The sequence below is a fragment of the Trichechus manatus genome, unplaced genomic scaffold (assembly GCF_000243295.1).
Source record: "Trichechus manatus latirostris isolate Lorelei unplaced genomic scaffold, TriManLat1.0 scaffold00028, whole genome shotgun sequence".
NCBI lineage: Eukaryota > Metazoa > Chordata > Mammalia > Sirenia > Trichechidae > Trichechus > Trichechus manatus.
This window is the reverse complement of record NW_004443964.1, coordinates 17,684,069-17,708,939: the sequence shown is the minus strand read 5'-3', so window position 1 is coordinate 17,708,939 and position 24,871 is coordinate 17,684,069. Positions and strand designations below refer to the sequence as shown.

Sequence of the window (24,871 nt, the reverse complement as noted above, 5' to 3'; positions counted from 1 at the left end):
CATGGGAAGCAAAAAAAACAGGGTTCCTATCCCTGTGGACGTTATAGACCTGTGGTAAGGCAGACATTTACTTGTCATGATGTGATTAATATTTAAGTGTAAGCTGTGATTAAAAGGTGTGTTGTATTGTGAGAGTGTGTAATAGAGGGTATGACCTGATCTGGGGTCAGGAAAGCCTTAGGCTCTGATCTGAAGCCTGAGGGTAATTATGCCCAGGGTATACAGGAAGAAAGTTCTCTGCAGAGGGAGCTGCAGTGTAAAGGCCTGATAGGGAGTGTGATGTGTCTGAGAAGCAGAAAGAAGGTAACCAAAACCAAACCCTTTACTGTGGGGTTGATTCTGACTCACAGTGACCCTGTAGGGCAAAGTAGAACTGCCCTATAGGGTTTCCAAGGCTGTAATGTTTACAGAAGCAGATGGCCACATCTTTCTCCCACGGAGTGGCTGGTGGATTCGAACTGCTGGCCTTTCGGTTAGTAGCTGAGCTCTTAACCACTGCGCCATCAGGACTTCTTAGAAAGAAGGTAAGTTAACAGTTTATGGATCCTGATGGCTCAAGACCTGAGAACAAGAACAGCTGAGAGCCACTGAGTGGCTCACGTGGGACAAGATGAGGCTGGGGAGGGAGGCGAAGCCTTTTCAGACCTCGGTGAAGATTTTGATCCTTATCTTGAAAGCAGTGAAAAGCCACTTCAGGGTTTTTTAAGTGAGGAATATTGGGTGTGGGGTGTGTGTGTGTGTGTCTCTGTGTGTGTGTGTGTGTGTGTGTGTGTGTGTGACATATTCAGATTTGTGTTTTAACAAGATCTCTCTGGCTACAGTGTGGAGGGTAGATTGGAGGGAGGCAAGAATGGACACAAGGGAACCATATTAGGTTACTGCATTGATTCAGGTGAAAGAAGATGAAAGCTTGGACTAGGCTGGTGACTAGTGGAGAGAAGAAAGAGCAGTCTAATTTGGGACTGATTTGAGAGACGTTTAGAAGGTAAAACTGATAGAACATGGCATTGCAGTGATTCTCAAAGTGTGGTCTGTGGGCCCTGTGGGGGTTCTTGAGACCCTTTCAGGGGGTGTGCACGGTCAAAACTATTTCCATAGTAATACTAATATGTGATTTGCCTTTTCATTGTCATTCTCTCGTGACTGTCCAGTGGACTTTTCCAGAGGTTACATGCCTGAGGTGATGTCATCACTCTGATGGCTAATGGAATGTATGCTTGTGTATTATTGTGTTTTAAAACTTTCTGAGTTTTAATTTCTAATACAGGAAATATCAATAGATATAACCCACATAAATAAAAGCCCTTGGGGGTTCTCAATTTTTAAAGTGTAAAGGGGTTCGAAGACTAAAAGGTTTAAGAACCACTCTGGTATTAGATAGAATTTGCAGGGGTTGAGGGAGAGGGAGGTAAGTTACTGGTTTATGGATCCAGATAAATAGCAATGCCTTTCACTAAGACAGGAATGCTGGAGGAGGGCCAGGTTTCGGGTACTAGAAGGGCACAGGCCTAATGTTGTAGATATGTTGAATTTGAGGTGACTTTGAAACAACTAAGAGGAGATATCAAATGGGCAGTTAGATATACAGGTCGCTAGCTCAGAGGGGAGATATCAGGGCTAAAGGAAGAAATTGGAACTTCTCAAATTGAAGCCAGGAGCCCAGATGAGAGTGCCTGAGCAGAGACTCTAGAATGAGAAGAGGGCCTGGGACTGCGCCTTAGGAACCCAAACGCTTAGTGGTCAGTTAGAGGAGGATGAGCCTGCAAAGGACACAGGAAAGGAGTCACTAGAGAAATAGGAGGGAAATTAAGAGAATGTGGCGGGGAAGCCTTCCATAGGGCCAGTGAAGTGAGAAAGGATGGACCAAGGGTAAGAGACACGAGCTTGTGATTTTCATCCACAAATGTCTGAGTGCTTGCTGAGCGCTGGTGCAGTGTTGTCAACCTAGAAGTAGAGGAAACGTGAAGAGACAGGCATCAAGGTTGAAGCATGAGTGACTCGGAGAAGGGCAGTAGAAATGGGGTCAAAGGAGAAGTCGCTGGTTTGTAAACCTTTGCGGTTTGGCCTCCCCCTCCCCTCCACTTCCTGCTCCCCTACGCACATTAACACCCTTGTGTATTTAGTGAGACCTGCAGGTCCTTCACGCCCATAGCAGCTTTGTCCATGGTGGGAAAAGTGCAAGGAAGCCCAATCCAATCTCAGACAGTTCTGTTTTTTGAAGCTCTTCCTTATTTTGAATTGAAAATCTGTCTCCTCTCACTTTACCCACTGACTCTAGTTCTGCTCTCAGGAGCAACTTAGGTAAACTCTCTTTTGTATGACACCTTTTCAAATATTTGAAACGAGCTGTCATGTTCACCCTTTGTTTTTTCCATCATATTGCACGTTACCTTGAATTCCGATTTTTCTCAAGCCAATTAGTCTGTTAAAATAGTTCATGCTTAAAAAACAAAACAGAAAAACTACTAGGTAATGAGTTAACCCAAAAGACAGACCCCTTGGGGAGATTGCCAGGCAAAGCCAATGGGATTTCCCTACATGAAAATGCCCTTCCTCACATCTTTGCCTATGGAAATTCTGCCCACCTTTGAAGGTGGAGCTCACGCACCATTTCTGGACTTGTCCCTGCCACATTCTGACTCCCATTTGGTCTAGTGCATCTTCTTAAGGACCTTTGTCCTTGCCCCATCTCTCTCCCTGCCTTGCCACTGAGTCCCACAGTGAGGCAAGCCAGATTGCAACCCCTCAGGAGTAGAGCTGATGAGTGGAGACCATCAGTTTCAAGGTGTTTGGCAGTGAAAGATCAAACGAGATGGGCTAGTGGCTTAAGGGAGCAACAGAAACGAGATCAGGGTATTTTAAGGCTAGGTCTGAGCATGTATATGAGTAGAAGACAAGGAAAAGGAGACACTGAAGGTAGTGGAGAAGGGTCCATGGGGGAACTGGCTCCTGCAGGGGGTGAATTGGAAGTCCAGGGAGAGGGCATAACACCTTGAGGAGCAGGAGGGGGGTCCCTCTTCCTCCGAGAGGAAGCGAGGGAAATTCAGGTTGAGAGAAGAAAAAGGAATTTTGAAAGGATAAGGTGACTTTCAGTGACAACAGGGCAGTAAAAGAGAGAGCTGTGTGCAGTACACACTGCCAGTTCTGGTCCAGGTTTGAAAGGCTAGAAACCAGGACTGCACTGGCAGTGACCAGAACAACAGAACAAAGTGCTCATCTTCCTTCACTTCCAAAGGTTTTTCCCTCCTTGCTTTTAAATTCTTCTGTGATATTAGATGAGACCAGAAACTGTTTAATGGTGGGAGCAACATCAAAATAAAATAGGAATTTTGAAAGTTGAAACATACAGGATGCTCTTGGGTCTTTATGGGCTGAAAATATTGAGCGGCACTGTTCAGCACAGCCCAGTCCAGTGTGAGCTTTGTGGAACGCATCAGGAAATGATTGGTTAAGATTTTCTACTGAGGAAGAAAGAAGATGTGATTCCCTCCCCTACCTGCCCCCCAGGAGAGAAAGGGATTTAGCGAGAATAGTTGATGGCCAAAAACCAAGCTATCTCTTTGTACTTGCAGTGACCTGCACATTAACATTGGCCCACAGCCGTAGAACTCCCTGTGGAGGCCACTTCCTGACGGCAGCAGCTTCCTGGTGAGGAGTCTCCTAGAAGAAGGGCCGAGATCGAGATCAAGAGCCTAGCTTTCAGCTTTGAGTCAGAGTCCAGAGCAAAAGAATCAGCATAGCCTAGGATGAGAGTTTATCTCCGGCTCTGCTTCTCTGGGTTTCGGAGGCTAGCAGAGTGCCAGGCCCAGAGAGGAATGCAGAAGGCTGGCAGCTAAAACCCTGGCTTTCTCCTGGATAGAATGGCCTTGCCTTCACGGGAAGTCCTGGGCCACTCTGAACAAATGGCTGCTACCCTGTACCTTTACTGCAGCCTGTGCTGAGATGAGGCGCTTGGCACTCATAGCCTGATGGGATGCCAGGGAAGGGTGTCCCAGAGAACCTGCTCTCTTTGCCTGTGTCTGCCTTTTGAGACCTGTAGAGTGAGCTGTGCCTTGAATAGTCTATGGCCCAGTATCCTGTCCTGTTCAGTTCCCAGTCTCACTTTTTCTTGACTGCTGTTGTGCGTCTCATTGGCTCCCACTTTCTGAAATGAAGACAAAAACAAAACTGAAAATGCTCTGGAGCAGTTCTGCCAACTCCTGGTTTTTCCATTCGCTTCCTCTGATAGCCATTGGTTTGGGGAGACTTCCCTTTCCTGCCCCAAGCTGTGGGCCTGTGCACAATAGCCCCTGGCCCACTGCCCATCAGATAACAAGGCTGGCTCTCTGCAGGCAGCAATGTGTATTGGAAAAAGTGAAAGTCTCTGGCTGGAAATAAAAGCTCAGAACCCTTTGCTGTTTTCCCCCAGGCCCCCCTGGTCTGTCATGCTGGCCTCATGGGAGCTAGTCCCATCCCACCTGCAAAACCAGGGGAGAGTTGAGTGACAGCTGGTGAAGGAGAGAATGAGAGTCAGGTGACCATGGATATTTTATCCCAGGGATGTCTCTTCCCAGGTACTCCATGTACCAGACTGAGGGCAGTTCATCCTGTCTGGGGATAGATTTGACCAATATCTGGGATTTCATCAATAAGTAAGAGTTTTTCTTTCCCTCTAATCTGTCCCTTACACAAGGTATTTTTCATTTATTCTAGTAAAACATGTAATGCCTTTTTACTCCAGAGTGGATTGATGAGGGTTCAGTTACACAGAACAGAATCCATTCTGGCCAGTTTCAGGAAGAAGAGATTTAGTGCACATTCTGACTTATGGAATTGCTGGACAAGTAAGAGAAATAGACTCTAGGTTAAAACACAACAGAACTGGGCTACCAAGGGAACTGCTCCCTCTTCTGTAATCAGGAAGCCATCAGATCCAGAAGCACACTGCCCCTGCCATGGCTGGGATCTGCAGAACCATGCTGTGTCTGCTCTGGTCCACAGCAGTTAGTGGGGATGCCTGCACGTGTCTGTCAACATCGGCAAGGCCGGAGACCAGGTGCTGGGCCTCTGCAAATGCTGTGGCTGAGAAACCAAAGGCTTCCGTGACTGTCCAGAAACAGCAGGAGCAGCAGAAAGCCTGAAAAATCTCACACAAGTGTGTCTAATTGGCTGAACCTAAAAGGAATCTTAGAAATACAACTTTTAACTGATCAGCTTCTGAAGTGTAAGAAAACATGCTAGAAGGGTGGAGTGCATCTTGAGTCTAATCCATTGTATCTGCCACACAGAGTGAAGGAGACGAATGAAATTCTATTGAGTTCCTACCAAGAGGTAGCGCTGTGTGGATGCACACCTGTGCCACCACGTTTATAATTCCCAAAAAGGTTATGAGGCAGACAGGTCTCCCCATTTTCGCGGGTGAGGAAATTGAGGTGAGTGTTTAAATCACAGGGCTGATGACTGGCAGAGCCAGATTCGAACCCCGTTCATCTAATTCCAAAGCTTAGGTTTTTTTCAGTGTACCCTCCTTGCCTCGTCAGGTTGCTTCTGTTGATTTTGCCAACATACAGACTGAATTTCTGCAGAACATGTGGGCTACCAAAATGGTGGGTAGCCAAGTAGTCCTGGTTATCCAGAGCCAGAAGTGCAGGGCTGGCACTAGAATAATGTTTGTAAGCAAAGGGTTAGATAGTGCTTGGTGTTTTGGGGATTGGTAGGGCTTGAGGAAACCAACTTTTTTTCACAGTTTCACTGGAATTTTGTGCTGAAATGGCAAGGGAAGTGGCCAGGTACATGATTTTCAACATCTGGGACACTGGAAAGTGGAGTAGCTTTCTTATCCTTGGTCCAGGTTTCCTTATACCTCCATCTTGTCATTGCCTTAGAGCCCTTTGTTAGCCAGATGCCATTTTGCTTTCCTGGCCTCCAACTCACAAATGACTACAGACAGAACAACTCTTGAGTTTGAGCTGTGTGAAACGTGACACCGTGTTTCCCCTGTACTATCAAGAAATCCCCACCTTACCCTCCTTCTGCTCCTGGCAGAAAGGCAACCTTTCTCGTAGTGGGGACCCCCATCCTCTGTATGGGTCACTCACAGGGAGTATATGGCCTGGCCAGTTCAGGGAGCAGTTTTGCCTTCCCGCCACTGTGTTGAACAACATGATATGCCTGCCCTTTTTGGAAATAACTTACGGTCTCAAAATTGCCAGGGCTGATTTCACTGCTCTGTTAGTTCACAGCACAGTATCCCCAAATTTACACTGAGTGCAGCTTCAGTTTCTGCCAGGGCTTAGAAAACTTGGTCAAACAGACTTTTTCCTCCATTGGCTATTGTTTGAGATCATTTGAAAGGCATGGCTCAGATACCTCTTTATCCCAGAACTGGGATAAAGGCATGAGTGAGGTGTTGAGGCAGGAAATCCAGGAAAATTCTATGCCTATTTTCAGTAGTTTTGTTTCTGGCCTCTTCTCTGGAGTCCAGTGGGGGAAGCAGATCATATTAGCCTCAGTGGTAAATTCATTAAAATGTCCTGCTTGCAACTGAAATGAGCCACATGTTCCCAACGACTGACTTCACGTGGGAGACCGAATGAGTCCGTTTCTGAAAGAACATTGAAAAGAATAATTTAACCTCCTTCTTAGAAACTGTGTTTCAAAGAGCAACCCTCCCCACCATTCTTTGGCTTTTCCACTAAGGTATTTTTCTTCCTTTTGAGGGTCCTTGGAGCAGTGGGAGGAGCCACCCTTGGCTCAGGAAGTGAGACTGAGCCCCACGGTCTGTTAGGCCACCGTCTCTTCAGGGTGTTCAGAGAGCCGTGTCTGACCTCTGCTGGCCTCTCAGTAGATGCTTAGTCCCTGGTGTAGGGCTTCTACTTTAAAGTGGTTAAGATGGAACATTTGTTGTTCTATATATTTTACTATACTAAAAGTTTTAAAAAAGAGAGAGAGGGAGAGAGAAAGGAAAAGGTTGGCATTTGGTTGTTCCTGTCTACCAAGGTAGAATGAGTCAGGTCCCCCAAACCTTCAGCTACCAAACTTGTTCTCTCTTTCTTCCTTAGCCATCCCCCCCAGAGCATCTTGCTTGCAGTTTTCATTTCAGTAAACCTCGTGCTACAGCCCCTGAACTAGTTGGAGAAACCAGTTAGTGAGGAGAGCAGACTGCTTTAGTGAGAGATGGTGCTTCTGCTCTGTTCTCAGTGTCTGACAATTCTCCCTGGGTGGGAGTCAGGGGAAGATGTGGGGAGTGTGAGATAAGGGAGTGGAAGGTCCTCGTGTTTCTGCTTTTCCACATAACAGGATAAATTTGTTCCCTCCAGAACAGGAAAAAGGCTCAGGATAAGAGCCCTATATTTAAATTTTGGAACAATCAGAAATAGTTGTATATAGGTGTCATGAAAGCTTTTCCGAACCTTCTGTTGATGGGGTCTTCTGGTTTACCTAGTAAGCTTAGAAAGGGAAAAAGATGCAAACTGCTGGCCTCACCTTTGTTTTCATCTCTGATCATGGAAGGCAACAGTCAGAAAAAGCTCTGAGCTAGGAGTAGGGAGGCACCTGTTTTCCCAGATTCAAAATATGTTATGACAGAAAAACATGGCTTAGTGACTCAGAAAGTGTTTCTGCACACCTTATGTCATTCAGTGATATCAGAATGATAAACTACTCCATCTTACCAGCTGATGTGGTGAACCCAACCCACTGCTGTGGCGTCGATTCCAACCCATAGTGACCCTGTAGGACAGAGTAGAACTGCCCCATAGGGTTTCCAAGGCTGTAAATCTTTACAGAAGCAGACAGCCATAGAGTAGCTGGTGGGTTCGAACCACCGACCTTTTGGTTGGCAGCTGAGCGCTTAACTACTGAGCCATCAGAGCTCCTTAATGTTGTGAAAGTACCGAGTAAATTGATTTTATAGATAAGAGGTGTTCCTCTCGTAACTGTAAAATAGAAATAATGCCTGCCTCCTAAAACTGTGTTGTATTTCTTCTGAGAAATATAAAGTTCCTTGAGTCTTGGTTTCCTCTTGTGTTGAGTAAAGCAAATACTTACCTTCAGGACTGATGAAAGGATTCAGTGAATTAACAAATGTAAAAATACCTTACAGAATGCTTTGCCACGTAGGAAGCACCCAGAAAATGTTTGCCAAACCTCTTTGTAGGGATGTTGAAAATCAAATGAGGTAATTACTGTGAACGTCCAACTAAACGTAAAGCACTATAGCAGTGTAAGGTAATGGTATTACTCATGGTGGCCAGGAAGGATGGGAGTGGGAAAGATGGAGTAAGCAGCCTCCTATTCCTGGCCAGACCATCGAGGGGGCCTTCTTACCTGACATAGGTAGAGACAGGTAAGGGGAGACACTGACTAGAGGAACAGGGCAGCAGAGAGAGATGGAGTGAGATGTAGATCTAGTTGCCTTTCCCTGAACCCCAGTCTCAAAATGCTGCTGGGACCCAAAGTTCAAGAAGACTAGGCTGATGTATTGACCATTTTCCTAGGTTCTTCCTAGGATGGGAGGAAGTAGCAAGGAATGATGGTGCTCTAGAGGGAGAAGGAATTAGAGAGGAGTGACATTAAGGAATGATTATATTCAAAGATTTTTTAAAAAAAATTAATCTGATTGCCAGCTTAAATTAGTTTAATAGGGTTTATTCTGGTTTTTGTTTGTTCCAAGGTTCTTGGCGCCATACACTCCAGTGCCTGCTCCATCTCTGGAGTTAGCTTCTTATTAGGAAGGGACTTTGTTTGCCTCAGGGAGCTGCACTTTCATGGCTATAGTCCTTCAGAGTCACATCCCTGACCTCTAGCGCTTGGTGTTTCTGAGCCAGCCCCGTGTCTGCTTCTCTGTCTCAAGCTGTGTGTCCGGGGCTGTGTTGTCAAAGGCCTTGTTTCTATGCTCCAGGCTCCCAGAACCCTGGCCGAAGCTCTCCTCCCCCTGGCTACGTGCCTGAGCGGCAGCAGCGCATTGCCCGGCAGGGGTCCTACACCAGCATCAACAGTGAGGGGGAGTTCATCCCAGAGACCAGCGAGCAATGCGTGAGTATGGGGGACCAGTCTGTGACCATGGGGTGTGACAGACCAGTGTTACAACCGGGGTTTCTCGGTGGGCATGGTACAGAGCTGAGGGGCTGGAACCCCATCCGATGGCTCTTATAGACCTGTCCAAATATGGATTATTTCTTTCTAGGAGCCCTTTTTAAAAGGGGCCAATATCAATTCCTGCCAAGGACAGGATCTAAACTACCTAGTCTCCTTGGTGTTGGATAAGCACTTAATAAATTTTTCTTCTTCTGTGGTCCTCTTGCTGGTTCCCCTGCAGAATACCACTCAGCTATTTGTATACTTCCTTACAACCGTCCGTCTTCATTTCAGCACAATTTTAACATATGACCAGTCCTAAATGGACAGATTTTGTTTTTCATTGGCTATATTTTACTTTTGCTATTTCTTGATGACAGGTAGGGAGTAAACGATATCCAAATTACACTGTGGGTTGTTACTTTGGGTGAACTTTTATGATGGTAAAAAGCTGTATTATTTATCTGTTGCTACAACAAATTACCACAAACTTAGCAGTTTAAAACACGTACATTTATTATTTCACAGTTTCCCAACTTCAGGGGTCTGGGCATGACTTAGCTGGGTTCTCCGCTCAGGGTCACACAGGGCTACAATCAAGGTGTCGGCGTGGCTGTATTCCTTGTAGAGCTTAGGATTCTCTTCCAAGCTCACGTAGTAGTTGGCAGAATTCAGTTCCTTGTGGCTGTAGGACTGTCGTCCCTGTTTTCTTGCTGGCTGTTAGCCAAAGACTGCTCTTAGCTCCTAGAGGCCACCTGCAGTTCCTTGCCACATGGACCTCTCAAACATGGCAGCTTACTTCTTCAAGGCCAGCGGGAGAACCTCTTGCTGCAGTCTTCAAAGATGGAGTCTGACATAACGGAATGTAATCACAGGAGTGATTGTCCCATCTCTTTGCCATATTCTGTTAGCTAGAAGCAAGTCACAAGTTCCAGCTGCACTCAGGGGAGGGGATTATACAAAGGTGTGACTCACTGGAAGGTCACCTTAGGGTGTGTCCACCACAGTGGCTCACCCATGTTAGTGACTAATGTTTAACCAGTGGCCAACTTGGTGAAAATGGCCATTTGGCCTGATGAACTCAGCAAGGGTGAGATCTGGCTTCAATCTGAAGTCTTTTCAATGAGGTTGCTTTGATTACAAGGAAAAAGATATGGCTCTTATAAATTCCTGGGATTTGGCTCTGGGAAGAGAACATTTCTTAAGGGTCAAATGTCCAGTGGAAGGGCCAGCAGCAACACATGGGGGATTTTATAAAAATCTGATTCTTGTCTAACTTTTCTTTGCCCTCCATAGCTAATCTGTATACAGCATTATTCAAACTATATAGGCTATGAGAAGCGCTTTAGCTGCTGCTTCTCTCTTCTATGCTCCTGCCTCCCAGGTAAATTCATGTTTGAAACCATGACCTGGGGTGCTTTTAGCTAGAGTCTCACTTGGGGATTTTATCGGCCATCCTTTTGTTGTCTCTAACTGGAGCACTTCTGGACATCAGCTGTTCTAGTGGTGACTAGTGTAAGATCTGAGAGTTGCAAATGAGTTCAGTTGCCTTTGGTCTTGTCTCTCCCCATGGTCTTGTACCCTGGCCCCTTCACTTCTTCCGCTTTACTTGTATGACCCTGGGAGACATTTGAGTATTCAACTCCTAATGAAGACAGAGAAATGAGTCTAAGGAAGGTGCCCAGTGGGGAATGCCTAGGTCTTCCCCTAGTAGAGTTGGTGCCTGCCTCTTTAGCTGAAGAGAATTGCTCCTGGAAGTAAGCCATTCAAGATGCGTCCACTAAACAGAGACCAGAGTGACAGTATATAGTGAGAGAACCTTCAATTGGGACTTTCTTGAAAAGCAAAACTAAGTTTATTTTGTTTTTTCTTTAATCAGATTTAACTAATAGCTGCATCTATGTGCTGATTTTTAGAATGAACAGAGCATCTTTCATGTTAATTTTTTTGGTTTAATTTTTGCAACAAAAGTTTTGTCACCACAATGTATTTTCCTTCACTTTCCCTTTGATTTCTGCAGCACTGTCATAAAGAGGGTCATTTCTTTTTGCAGAAGCATTCGTGGGATTTAGCAGTTTTTCCGAGGGCCTTTCTTGAGCCTTTAGCATTCTTCCTCGTGTATCGTACCTGTCATGTTTTACTTGCCGAGTTTCTTTTCTTCTGATAACTGATCTGACTTTGCCAAATACACACTTGATGGATCGAGACCGATTCTTTCCTGTAGTGGTTTAATCCACTCTGGGAAACTCTGTATCCTTAGCAAGATTTATAATTTTACTTTGCAATTAATTTGCCTTCACTGGCAGTTTTTTATGACAATATGACCTAAAATTATGACCATATGACCTAAAGCATTTGAAATTGTTGGTAGGGATGGACCGTAGTTTTAAATGGAAAGAGATATTTGAGTTGGGAACTAATTTTATCAACAACTTATTTGTGAATTTTCATATTTCTGACACTTTGCTTCCCTATGTAACATTTAACTTTGGAGTTCAGATAAAAAATATGCTGATAATGAAGAGGGAAAATGACGGGGGGGCACCTTCAGGAGATTAGTTGGAGAAAGAACTATTCTAAGGCTTTCTTGTTACTGCATTTGACAAAGGGCCAGAGAGACAATTTATGTAGGTACCTGTTGCCCCTGCATTGGAACCAGGAATTGGGAAACTTGTTCAGGTGCTAGCTGTGCACTAACTAGTCATATGACTTCAGTCTCTGTTCTAGGCCTGCAGTGGCTCATCTTTGAAATGACGGCAATCCTTGTCTTTGTAAATTATAAATTACAGAGTGTAAACAGAAGCATTTTGGTCCCACCCAGACTCCCTGGAAGCCTCTGCAGGGTAGTACCATCTCCAGCGCCGAGTGCCAGTGTTAATGAGCCAAGAAAATGCCAACAAGAGAAGCAGTATCTCCGCTTTGCTCTCCTGGCAGAGCTCCTCGGAATGCCAGCCAGGCTCTTATCTCCCTTCTGGAAACTTGCCTTTCAAAGTGGGAGGAGAATAGCACCTTCCTGACTGTTCTTCCCACTCACTCTTGTATTCTCACAGAAAGGCCCCTGTGCTGGCTCTGGCTGGGCCATAAAGCCCTGGGTCACCTGGCTGGGATCTGGAAGGGGCTGTGGTTTCATTGTATGACTTGCCTTGCAGATGCTGGATCCTCTGAGCAGCGCTGAGAACTCCTTGTCAGGAAGCTGCCAATCCTTGGACAGGTCAGCAGACAGGTATGGGACTGTGGGTGGTTTAGGGGCTAGTCCATCGGCATTTCTGGAACTGGTGGGCTGAGGAAGTAGGGTCAGCTAGTGTGTGTCTCTGATCTAGACACTGGTCCATGGCCCCGGGGTTAAATGCCATGCTTCTAGGAAAGAAGCCTCTTGCTGGGTTTCCTAGCCCCCGCTTTTATTTCCCAAACACCTGGAGCATGTTAGGTCTGTTTAGTTAAATGAACTTAATCACAGCTCATAATACTAACAGCTCACGTTTCCTAAGTGCTTTACATGTTCTGACTCTTCACGTGATGTATGCCACTCCTATATGCTTGGCCTCGCTGCTGTGACCTGGACTGAGGAGCAGTAGACCTTTTGCATTTTGCGGGGTCGGGGGGGAGGCTAAATTGCTATCCATGAGTTTACTTTCATTGTTTTTTTCCCTTGAAGTTTTTCTGGTGGAATAGAAACTGGGAGATTAAAAAAAAAAAAAAAATATCTAGACTGTCTAGCTTACCACACTGCCTACCTGGTTTATAATCCTGGTCTTATGCTTTGAGAGGAAGCACCTGCCACCCTGTGCGTACACATGGCTCTGCTGAGCTGATTTGCTCAGCGCTAGGGGTGTGCGTGGAGTTGGTTTTGACACTGATCCAGCCAGCTCTCACCTAAACCTCGTTACGACCAAAAACCATTTGATTGCATCTGGCTGGGATCAGGGCTGTAGTCAGAGGCTACGGAGAAAGACTGGTGATTTTATTTTCTTTGTGCAACTGATTAATTGTTCATGTGGGTACTGAACTTGCGACCTTGGCTGAATTTGTACTATATCTTTCCCAACAGATGTGAGCATTGATGAGTGCTGTCTTCTCTCTAGATACCGTAAAATGCAGTCGTAGTCACTTATTGGTACAATCTGTAGCTTTGCTTTGGGCTTGCTCTCCAACCAGGGGAGCAAGAGGGCACAGGTGAAAGTGCCAGGAGTTGCTGCTGCAAACTGAGGGCTCTACCAGGACAGGGACTGACTCTGGCTTTGGACTACCTCCTAAGCTTTGTGGCTGTGGGGCATGGCCCTCCCTCCACTGGGGGTGGGGGTACTGTACAGAAGGTCTAGTAGATGGGAAGGAGGAGCAGCCCTGGAGTCACTTGAGGGTTCCTGACCAGTGGTTCTCTCAGCAGGTACTCGCGTGTAAGGAAAAGTACCATTCAGGTGGACGCTGGGAAAGATAGATAAACTTACCTGCTTCTCTAGGGTTTTTCCTCTGTCCCTACAGAATGCTTTGAATTCTTTTCGTCTCCTTGGGAATGAAACCCTGTGATCTGGGCTGACTTCGTTGGGACCTGGCCTGACTTGAGCTCAGGATTCTCATTTTCCCTTCAGGGATCAGGGGCCAACTAGACCTAAGTCCAGTCCCAGCTCTGCCAAATAGTAGCTGAGTGGCTTTGGATAAGTCCCTAAACATCTCTGCTTCTCAGTTTCCCCATCTCTAAAATGGACTGGTGGTAATCAGTCTGAAAGGAAGATGCTTAGTTTAGTGGCAAGAACACAGACTTCGGAGTCACACACGTGGATTTAAGTCTGGCTCTGTTGCTTACCCCCTGTACCTTTGGGCAAGTTAATTACTTACACTTTTTGAACCTCCGTTTACCTGCTTGTAAAATAGAGATCTTAATATCTACCCTGCTGGGTGTTTCTGAGGACTAGAAATAGCATAGTAGCTGTTGCATCGTTGGTATCTGCTGTTATTTCATTTTTATTATTTTTCCTACCTCACATGGTTGTGAGAATTAAAGGAGAAAAAGCTCACTTTGTAAAAAAAAAAAACAAGCGGCACTCCATAAACTACAAAGACTCTATATTAAGTGTTGTTGCTGTTTGTAGTATTGCCCTGGGCAAGGGGTTTTCTTTAGCTCTTCACCTGTTGCAGTCACACAAGCCGAGGTCGCAAGGAAGGCCAAGAACGGAAAGTGGTGTGCAGCCAGGGTAGAGTCTGCAGGGCTGAACTGACTTCTCAGGGGCCTGTAGAATTTGGCCCTCAGACTAGGGAAGGGAGAGTGGAGAAAGTAGAAGGCTGTTTCTCTCAGTCACACTCTGCCTCCTACCATGTAATGATGTAGGAGGGAGTTAGGCATGGATGTCCATCTGGACATCCTGCCTTCTGCCTGGTGGGCTGCTTTGGAAATGCGCTCAAGTCTATTTTGTGACTTATTTTTGTTCTCCACAGCCCGTCCTTCCGGAAATCACGAATGTCTCGAGCCCAGAGCTTCCCAGACAACAGACAGGAGTACTCGGGTGAGTTCCTCAAATCCTGGGTGAGCAATGCAGGGTGTCTGGGGTGTTGCAGCAGCCATTCTGCTTTTGACAGCTCTGAGCTGGGGAGCCTGAAGTGTATTTTCATTCTCTTTGGGCCTGCTGCTCTAAGGTCTCAGGTGACCTGGGGGCTTAAGTGGCTCACTGGTGTTGACCTAAACAGAAGCCAGCGATTCCCCTCTCCTCCTCAGATCGGGAAACTCAGCTCTACGACAAAGGAGTCAAAGGTGGAACCTACCCCCGGCGCTACCATGTGTCTGTGCACCACAAGGACTACAATGATGGTGAGCCCACCTCCACCCTGCCCTCTGCTGGCTGCCTTGGGAAAGGGCGGGCTTAGGGCTCGGCTGTAGAAAAGCCAGCTGTGAGGGGGTGGGCCCAGGCACTCCAGACCCCGTGTTTTCCTTTATTCCTGAGGAGTTGTGCCGCAGACATGCGGTATTGGAGAAGAACCAGATTGGGAGGATGATGCTTACAGACCAAGATGCTGCCTCTGGGAACTGTCCTTTGAGCCCAGGGCATGCTGCAGGGCCGTGGGCTCTCAAACATCCTCTTCTACCCTCGGCAGCAGATGGAATGGAGCTACTGCAGAGGGTCTGAGAGCAGGTGGCCAAGGATACCAGAGACTTCAGTCATGGATTGGCTTGCGAGTGATTTGAGGCCTGGAAGGCCAGCCCTGTGCCTTCGCCTTGGCAGGACTTCCTGAAACATCTATGGCCATTACTTCCTAATTCCTGCTTTTGTCCTGATTTCTCAGAGGGCTTGGGGCAGCAGCCTTTCTGGCATGAGTCAGGTGGGAGGACAGAGAGGATGGGCTGGAGCTGGTGCTGTCTGTCACCTCTAGCTAGGACCTGATGTGCACAGTCAGCCCTGTGCCCAGAGGCCTGACTTGCTGTATTCTGGCCCATGCATGCTTTCAGGCAGAAGAACGTTTCCAAGAATACGACGCCATCAAGGCAACTTGTTCACCCTGGTGCCCTCCATCCGCTCCCTGAGCACAAATGGCGAGAACTTGGGTCTGGCTGTGCAGTACCTGGACCCCCGCGGACGCCTGCGGAGTGCAGACAGCGAGAACGCCCTCTCTGTACAGGAGAGGAGCGTCCCGACCAAGTGTGAGGAGTCACCTGGCTAGGAGGAGGGGGTGCAGGGCTCCACGGCTGTTAGGCTCCGCAGCAACTGCTCTGTCCATCCTTAGCACCTGGAGAGCCTTGGAGTGGGCAGCAGGCCCCCCAGACCTTAGGCCTGACTCCACTATTGTGTGACAAGCCACTCTCCTCTCTGGTCTTTAGTTTCTCCGTGTCTAAACTGAAGAGCAGCATCTTTAATTCCATGTTAAGATATTTACGGACTTTGGAAGTAAAGGCATTTGATGAATGCAGAAGAGCATTTAACCATGGTCTTAGCCAGTCCTCTGCTTGTCAGGACTTTGGCCTTAAGTTCTGATTAACCAGGCTTGTTCCAGATTGGGGTGGGGATGCTGTATTGCGGATGGTGCTGGGGGAGGGGGCTTGAGGCAGAGGTCCCACCTTAGAGCCTCTGGGGAATGAGGCAGGGCACCAGTAAATATCGTACATCAAGTAATGCTTTTCCTTCTCTTCTTGTGTAGCTCCTAGTGCCCCCATCAATTGGCGCCGGGGGAAGCTTCTAGGCCAGGGTGCCTTTGGCCGGGTCTATTTGTGCTATGATGTTGACACGGGACGTGAACTTGCTTCCAAGCAGGTCCAGTTTGACCCAGACAGTCCTGAGACCAGCAAGGTACTGCCTTCCCCATAGCAGACCCCCTTCTCAGCAAAAAACGCCCCTTTCATTGCAAGTCAGAGTAATTGCTTGGGATGCTACAGGCTGCTTCCTCAGTCGTCCTTCCTCCAAGCTCCCTTGCTGTCCACCCTGGCCCTGAGGTGAAGGGACCATGGTCCAAAGAGCACCAAGCATGGCAAGGGGGTGGGATGGGGAAGGGACTGGATATAAGGAACTGTGACTTGTTGCCCCAGGCAACCCAAGAGGTGACCAGTTTCACAAAGAGCACAACCTGCCACACCCTCACCAAGCAGCCCAGGGCCAAGGAAGGAGCCACAGGGCTTCATTCACTGGGGCCAGCTCTAAAGGAAGAACCACATGGCCTCTCTTTGGAGTTCAGCTTTGGGTTTGGACAAGTCCAGCAGTTCCCTCAACTAGATACCAACAGCTCCTCCTCCCACCCCACCGTCAGCCTTCTTCCAGGGCACTGGGGTGCCAGCGCCCAAGGGTGCCTGGCATCGTGGCTGAGGGCCAGACAGTGGAGCATCCCCCTTTTTTCCCGCTGGAGTTCCCAAGGCAAACTACTGCGAAGTCCTGACTAGGGCATGCTGAGCTGGTCCCAGCTGGGCAGACCTGGGGCCCTGAGAGCTGCGCTGACCACTGCCCCTCCCCTAGGAGGTGAGCGCTCTGGAGTGCGAGATCCAGCTGCTGAAGAACTTGCAGCACGAGCGCATCGTGCAGTACTATGGCTGCCTGAGGGACCGCGCTGAGAAGACGCTGACCATCTTCATGGAGTACATGCCCGGGGTAGGTGCCCTCTGCATGCGTGTGAGACACACATAGAGAGGGCCACACCTGGGGGCTAGGGGCTGCAGAGGAGACTCAGGGCTCAGGAGAGCTAGGGGAGGTGTCATGGGGCAGGACTTGGCATCAGGAGGCCCTGCCTCTGGCTGCAGTGATGGGTGGGATGTGGCTTGTGGGGCTGGTGCATGAGTCCAGTAAATCCAGCCTTTTTCTGGAGCACAGGGCCCCCCTTCTCCTGGGTTTGCGTCATATGTTGCTTGAGGGAAGGACTGTTTCTTACTTATTCCCAAGCTGCCCAACAGCCCCTAGCAAAGTGCCTGGCACATTGCAAATACCCCTGCCTGCCCCCATCCCGACCTGTGACTCCTTGTGGCTGGTAGGGCTCGGTGAAAGACCAGTTGAAGGCCTACGGGGCTCTGACGGAGAGCGTGACCCGCAAGTATACCCGGCAGATCCTGGAGGGCATGTCCTACCTGCACAGCAACATGATTGTTCACCGGGACATCAAGGGTGAGCGGGGGTCTGGCTGTGTGGGGTCCCCAAGACCTGGTTCAGGTCTGCCACTACTGACTGGTTGTCTTGGGCCAATCACTTAACCATTCTGAATATTGTGAAAAATGGGGCCTTACCTAATTCCATCTTCTTTGAGGGGTTAGTGTGAGGATGGGTTGAGCAATTTGGAAGAATACGGTAAAATGCTCTGCAGATGTTGGCCGTGGTAATGCTCATTTCACCTGTGGGACTGAGGCTTCCCTTCACTAGACTGTTTGCTATGTGCAGTTCTGGCTACTTCAGTGGTAGCCCCTGCCTTTCCCAGCAGCCCTCAGTGACTGACGGGGAAGGGGAGGGGAGAAGGAAGATGGTAGAAAAATGCCAAGAGAGTCTGGGATTGCAGCATCTGCCTTCTCATGCCCTAGGAGCCAACATTCTCCGAGACTCTGCTGGGAACGTGAAGCTGGGGGACTTTGGGGCCAGCAAGCGCCTGCAGACCATCTGCATGTCAGGGACGGGCATGCGCTCGGTCACTGGCACTCCATACTGGATGAGTCCTGAGGTGATCAGCGGTGAGGGCTACGGAAGGAAGGCAGACGTGTGGTGAGCACTGGGGATGTGCCAGAACCCCATCTCCCTGTCTGGGCTGCAGCGGGTCTGACGCTTAGAAGTGAGCCTTGGGGGCTCTTCAGTGTGGCAGGAAGGAGCAGGAAGCTGCCTCTTGCCAGCAAGGCCAGGACTCAGGCTGGGACCCCAGGTGTGTGGTGTGCAGAGGGTGGTGGTGTGCAGCAGCAGCACACTGGGCAAATGGGTTGAGTTTTAACCCCAAATAGCCAACTGTTATTGCTGGGAACTTTGGCCTGGAAAACATCCCTGATGTTTGCTAAATCTCTTAAAGAAGTAGGATCCACTCCAGTGGCCGGCATCAGTCTCTAGGCAGTAGCAGGCTTCTGCCCCTCCCTGAGAGCTCAGGCAGCTGGCATTTGCTGTGTTTCACATCCTTCCTCTGAAAGGGCCAAAGGATGGGAGAGGTCTCCTCCCCTTGGGAAATTATTGTAGTAGGCTGAATAGTGGTCCTCCAGGATGTCCACACACTGATCCCTGGAACCTATGAATGATAACCTTACGGGGCAGAAGGGACTTTGCAGATGTGATTAAGGATCTTGAGCTGGGTTGTCCAGGTAGGTGTACTGTAATCACAAGGGTCCGTATAAAAGGTAAGCAGGAGATCAGAGTGGGGGGTAGGAGATGTGACGATGGAAGCAAGAGGGTGGAGTGATGCAAGGATGGGCCACAAGCCAGGGAATGCAGGTGGCCTTTAGAATCTGCAATAGGCAAAGAACGGAGTCCCTTCTCAGAGCCTGCAGAAGGAACCATTCCTGCTGACACCTTGACTTTAGCCCAGTGTGACTAATTTTAGACTTCTGACTTCCAGAACTGTAAGATAAGAAACTTGTAATTATCTTGGAGCTCTTTCTGTCACTGCTAAGGGGCTCTCTCTTCTTCTCTCAAGAAGTACCCAGGTAGACAGTGAATTATAGGTTGATGAGGCCCCTGTGAGTGAGGGCCAGTGGTCCTTGGTGACCCTTCTGAGGGGTGTCAGCCTCAGCTTGGCACACCCTGCCTCAGTGCGTTCTGAGAAAGGCACCTTCTTTTTTCTAACAGTGGGCCGGGCAGCTGGGAGCTCGGGGTGACATGGGGTTCTCTCTTTGCAGGAGCCTGGGCTGCACCGTGGTGGAAATGCTGACAGAGAAGCCACCTTGGGCAGAGTATGAAGCCATGGCTGCCATCTTCAAGATTGCCACCCAGCCCACCAACCCTCAGCTGCCCTCCCACATCTCTGAACACGGGCGGGACTTCCTGAGGCGCATTTTCGTGGAGGCCCGCCAGAGACCTTCGGCCGAGGAGCTGCTCACACACCACTTTGCACAGCTCGTGTACTGAGCTCTAGGCCACGCTGCTGCCGGCCGCCCCCTGCTACATGGGCAAGGGGCTGCTGGGGGCTCAGCACAATTGCTGCTTCTCCCAGGCAAGGCTGTGGACCCTAGAGCTACAGTCCAGCCAGCGTTTGCTGGGCCTCTTCTGTCCCAGGGCTCAGAGCCAGGGTGGGGGCCGCAGACTCAAGGACTGGGAGCCCCCAGTCTGTCAGACCAGAGGGCTCCAGCGCCCTGAGCTCAGCCTGGATTGGAGGGGCCAGGAACCATGTGCGAGGCGACCATGGGCCCCAGCCTCGGAGTTGTGTCCTGACACCGCAGTCAGCACCGAGGCCCTGAGGTCTGGGGCACAGGACTGATGCAGGGTGTGAATAGTGTTATTTTCATTCAGAGTGTTACTTTGCTTCTGGAGGCCACCATGGGCATCTCGAGCCCACCCAAGCCTGAGATCAAGTCCAGTATTCCCCCAGCCAGTCGAAGGCAGAGGCTGGGCTGCCCTCTCCCCTCGGCCCCCAGGCCAGCTTTGCCAGTCCTGTCCTTTACCAAAGATGAATGAAGCAAATGTTATGCTGCCTTATTCAGGGAAGGAGGCACCTGTCCTGCCTGCCCCTGTGCCCCCACCCCCGCCAAGCAGGGGCCTGAGATGTGGAATTGCCCCTGCTGAGGGGGGAGACCTGGTTTTGTCAATGCAATTTTGTCCGTTTTACAAGTTGGAATGACTTTTATGCTGTACCCAGTTTCTAAACTGGAGACCTTGTGTGCCCTCTGGGCTCTGAACACCAGTCGTGGGCTCGAGCCTTGGGCTGGACAAGATGCTTGGCCTGTGCTCCTGGCCTGGTGTCCGTTGCCCCACTGGAGCAGAAGAAAGGTGGACAACACAGGGCGGGCCTCTGACCTGGGGGGCTGCAAGTCACGACCCTGCTGGGCCAGAGCCCTCTCCATTGGGCAGAAGGGCAGGGCCACGTGCTGCCGCCAGCTGTGTGCAGACCGCCAGCTCTGCTCCTCCTTAGCCAGCCTGGCCTATCCCCAAGAGGTCTCAGCCTTGTGCCCTTCTTGCTCCTCCCCTGGGGGAGGGATGGCAACAGGGGTTGGGGAAACAGTATCTCCAAGCAGCTTAGAGTTGGCCATATTTACCTCAGCCTGGGCGCTGGTCCTTTCTTCCGGCCCCTCCCCTCCAAAATGTGCCTATTGCTAAAGCTCCTCCCTGTCGACACTCAGTTTCCTTGGGAGTTGTCATTAAAGAGAAAATAAGCCAGTGCCCAGGGAAGGGCGTCTCTAGGGAGTTGAGGATTAGCACCAGGCAGCTCATCGCCAGCCATGCCCACTTCCCCACGGGCACCCGAACAAGCCAAAGCCTTCGTTGTATGTTGACGATGCACTTTTATGAATGTAGTTTCTATCGCTGTTTTTAGCCTTCTCACATCATGTAATGTGAGGCCTTGTACTTGTTAATTTATATCTCAGATCATATTTGATGGTTTTTATATATATCAATTCTAGACTGTTACAGGTGATGGACGCCTCGAGAGAGAGAAGAGAAAATGAAAGCAGCTGGTTTTGCAGAAATGCATGGTGCCACCTGGGCCTGGGCCCCTCCATTCCCACCCCACCCCCCACTCCAGGGGCCTCTGTCAGACACCCCCAGCCCTGCCCTCTGAAGACAGTGAGCACATGCTCCTGCCTCCACCTAGGCCCTGGCCCAGGGTGGGGACCGGCCCCTCCTTTCGACCACAGCTGCTTTGCCGCAGCTCGGCCTCTCCGTGACCCCGCCCTGATGGCGGTAGCATTCTTCTTGGCCTGCACCCCCACCCCAGTACCGGTGCCCCAAGAGGAAACAGCGTGGTGCTGGCTCTGACAAGACGAAAGGACTTTGCGTGTCCTGGGTTCAGGCTCCCACAGAGCCCCACCCCTGGGGTCTTACCTCACAGGGACTGTGTTCTAAAAATGAATTTGAAAATAAGCCAACAAACCCTGCTCTCCAAAACAAAAACAACATGATTTTTTTGTGCCAAAAACTGTGGACATGCTGGCTCAGCATCCTCAGGACCAAGCTGTTGCTTAATTTTAATTTATTTTTTTTTTATTAAATAATCCAGATAAAAAGTTGTGGGGCCCTAGGATGGCCTGGGCCCAAAGGTTCTGAAGTGCACTTTCCTAACAGCCCCCAGGCTTGCTGTGGGAAGGGGCCGTGCTGCCATTTTCTCATCATTCCATGGGTATGTCTGCCTTGGCCAACCCAGCACAGAGGCCAGGGCTGGGGCTAGTCCTCTCTCTGCCGCCCCTCCTGACCTCCCTCCTCCACCAGCTCTGTCTGTGTCTGAATTGTGGATTGTGCAGGAGAACCTGCAGCCATAGTTATTAGACTATATCTTGACCGAGGGCTTGCAGTGCAAAGCCAGGCCAGTGTCGCGCATTACTTACAATAAAAGGGATCATTTATACCAGAGGGGTCCTGTGGCAGTGCTTTCAGTTGGGGTGGGGGTAGGGAGTAGGGTCTGCCTGAGAGGGGCCAGGTATGGGGCCTCAAACAAGCTTGGGCTTCTCGGGAACATTTCAAATGGGTCCAAGTGGAGGGGTCCTGGGGTGACTCGGTTGGGTACCATTGTCAGGAGGTGGTTCCTGCCCCCCAGGAGCACCACTGAGGGTGGTTCCACCAGGGTTTTTTGCTGAGGCGACTGTCAGCCCTCCAAGCTGGAGCTTCACCAGTCTGAGGCAGCCCAGCCCAGCCTGCTGCCTATGTTCTGTTGCAGGAGGGTGTCTCAGGCCTCCCAAGCTTGTCCTGTTTGCTGTAACTGTTGCCCCGCAGTGCCTAGGGTTTCAGGAGAAGATGGCAGTGTCTCCTTGGACTGCTGGGATGGGCTGTGGCCGGCCCACTTCCCAAAGCTTAAAAAGAGGCAAGGTGACAGCGATGAGAAGGTAAAAGGGCACAGGGGCTAGGAGGGGCACGAGGGGGCAGACGCCAAAACCCTTGGCAGCATTTGCTGGGTCTGCTGGTTCCCACCACTCCTTGCTGATTTCTGGGGCAAAGGAGGCTCAGACAAGGACTCAAGAGGGTTCTGTCTTGTACCCAACATCATTATGTGCAGCAAGGCCAGGTGCTACCCCCACTAACTGCCTGACCCTCATGCTGTCAGGCCTAATGCTTCTTCAGAATGGGGTGTATATATGAGCTGAGGGCCAAGTGAAGTTTCAGTTTTAAAACTCCTCTGGGTTTGACAGCATTGAAACCTGGTTGGGAAGAAGAGCGCCACCCCACCCCCACCCCCAAGCTGGCTGGTATTTCCCTAACACGCACTGAAGGCCCCCCAGCCCCCATCAAGGCCAGGAGGACTCCGGGTCAACCCTATGCCCCTTCCCCTCCCCGTGGGGTGTTCGCATACTTCCTGCCACAAAGCCCCCCCATCAGGCCACATAATATAAAGTCAAGATCTGTTTAAACATGTTTAAAATGCGGTTATCACAACAGTCAAAACCGGCAGAAACAAGGGGCTGGGGGGGAAGGGAACACAGCCTGGCCAATCCCGCTGCCAGTCTCTGTGGTTCTCAGCCTGGTGGGTGCTTCAGCTTCCACTTCTTGACTCCCGTGGTGCGAGATGGTCTGCAGCCCCACTGGGGCACGTCCTGCCTTGCCAGGGGCAGGGCTGCTCTACTTCCCCATCCCTTCCCCATGCGGCCATGGTGGGCATCCTGTGAGGCCCAACAGGTGGTACTCTTGATGTCCTCCCAGTCTCCATGGCTCAGGACCAGGCTAAGGGCAGAGGTAGATGGGGAGACGTGGGGGCCACACAGGGCACCAGGTGGCAGTGAGAGAGCTTGGGACCCTGAGGGGGACATGCTGACTCCTTGCTGGAGAAAAGGCACCTCAATAGGGAAGCTGGGCTTGGGGGCCTCCCAGGGGGCCACGGGGTAAGGTGGGGTGGGGTGGGCTGAAAGCAGCAGGAAGCAGGATGGCAAGCAGACCCTCAGTCCTGGCTCCCTGACCCCTACCCACTAAGGGAGAATGAGGGAATACTGGAGCAGAGTCCTGCCCCATAATCCTCCCCTGAGCAAGATGGCCTCACCCCTTCCCACCCTGCCCCCACCCCAGCCAGCTCCAATCTCCTTCCCACCCCCCACTGCTCCATCCAAGCCCTCTAGGGCACTAGTGACAGGTCAGTCGGGCCTCAGGCTGTCTTGGTGCCAGGGTCCACTTCCTTGTGGACCCAGAGCTCCTTGTGCTGCTTCCGGCCAAACCCCTCATCGTAGTTGCCTTTGCTCTTAAACAGCTGCTGGAAGTGGGGTTTGCAGTAAAACTCTCCGTGCAGTGCCGCGTAGCTGCCCAGGCTGCAGAGGCAGAACAGCTGCGGTCAGGTCGGATCACTGCTGGTAAGCAAGGGTGAGGGCAGGCTGGGCAAGGGCGCACCTGAGCTTGGTGTGACAGTGCTTGCAGCAGAAGCAGGAGTTGTGAAAAACGAGCTTATCTGCCACCAGCCGCTCCATAGGGTACACTGTCTTCTGGCAGGCAGCACAGGTCTCCTTCACCTGGGCCCGGAGGCTGAAGGACTGTAAGGTAGAGACTTAGCCAGGGACCTGGCCCATGCCCGACCCGTCCTCCCCTGACACCCACCCCAGGGCCCTACCTTGGAGCGCTGAACAGTGCTGCTCCCACCACTGCTTTTGGCTTCCTAGGGAACAGGGACAGCAGGTCAGCTCAGGGACTCCCCTGCCCATGGCTGCAGTCCCCAACCCGACCTCAGTGGCTCCCAAGAAGGGGCATAGGTGGCAGGCAAATCCACTGTTCCTCACCCCTTTACCCCCAGGCCAAACACCTGCCCAGGGTCTCTCCCACCCTGCTGGTCACCTACATGAGAGGGGGTGGCCTGGGCGGCTTCTGTAGCCTGGAACATGGCTCGTTGGAGGTGGTGGAGGCTTCGGGTGGGGACGCCGCACCCGCTGGGTTCTGCAACGGGAAGTCGGTCGGGAGGGCCCCACAAGCCCTTCCCCAGCCTGCAGGGTGGGGGGTGTTTACAGGCTGGGGGCTGGGGGCTGCGGTTGGGACTTTCCCTAAGTCATTTCCTGTTGCTCTAGGTCTTACTGCTTCCGCCCCTCACCCACCTCCCCCTGTGCCTGCCTGCCCCCGACGCTGCTCCCGAAGGGGCAGCGGTCCCTGAGTGGAACCATGTGTCAGGCGAAGAAGAACAAAGTTAGCGGGGAGTGGCTGGGGGGCTCACCGCGCAGCCGCCCTGCGCGCCCCGCGGGCCGGGGACTTCGCCAGGGGAGATGGGAGGTGAGAGGAAGGCGGGCCGGGCAGGAATTGGCTGCCCTGGCGTGACCCCGGCCCGCCGCTGCCTG

General features: G+C 50.6%; 2 protein-coding genes across 5 annotated transcripts in view; one reads left to right on the top strand and one right to left on the bottom strand.

The window, feature by feature from the left end:
- MAP3K3 (mitogen-activated protein kinase kinase kinase 3) overlaps nt 1-21,738 on the top strand; it is a 56,943-nt gene extending 35,205 nt beyond the window's left edge. For 2 of the 4 annotated variants that reach the window (XM_012554890.2, XM_023729363.1), the window contains 10 exons: nt 8,882-9,015; nt 12,207-12,268; nt 14,488-14,555; nt 14,765-14,857; nt 15,494-15,685; nt 16,180-16,328; nt 16,986-17,117; nt 17,495-17,624; nt 18,032-18,209; nt 19,322-21,738. In XM_012554890.2, the coding sequence (XP_012410344.1) occupies nt 8,882-9,015; nt 12,207-12,268; nt 14,488-14,555; nt 14,765-14,857; nt 15,494-15,685; nt 16,180-16,328; nt 16,986-17,117; nt 17,495-17,624; nt 18,032-18,209; nt 19,322-19,550 (1,367 nt within the window). In that variant the 3' untranslated portion in view covers nt 19,551-21,738. Of the gene's footprint in view, nt 1-8,881; nt 9,016-12,206; nt 12,281-14,487; nt 14,556-14,764; nt 14,858-15,493; nt 15,686-16,179; nt 16,329-16,985; nt 17,118-17,494; nt 17,625-18,031; nt 18,210-19,321 lie in introns of all 4 variants that reach the window. The other 2 variants (XM_012554889.2, XM_012554888.2) reach the window with 1 other exon arrangement.
- A 1,142-nt stretch (nt 21,739-22,880) lies between these two features.
- Nucleotides 22,881-24,861, bottom strand: LIMD2 (LIM domain containing 2). The gene is made up of 5 exons (XM_004374228.2): nt 24,751-24,861; nt 24,385-24,479; nt 24,160-24,204; nt 23,943-24,082; nt 22,881-23,863 (listed from the first exon to the last, which is right to left on the bottom strand). The coding sequence occupies exons 2-5, from the start codon at nt 24,424-24,426 to the stop codon at nt 23,704-23,706; spliced, it is 387 nt and encodes a 128-aa protein (XP_004374285.1). The 5' UTR covers nt 24,427-24,479; nt 24,751-24,861; the 3' UTR covers nt 22,881-23,703.
- Nucleotides 24,862-24,871: the final 10 nt, after the last annotated feature.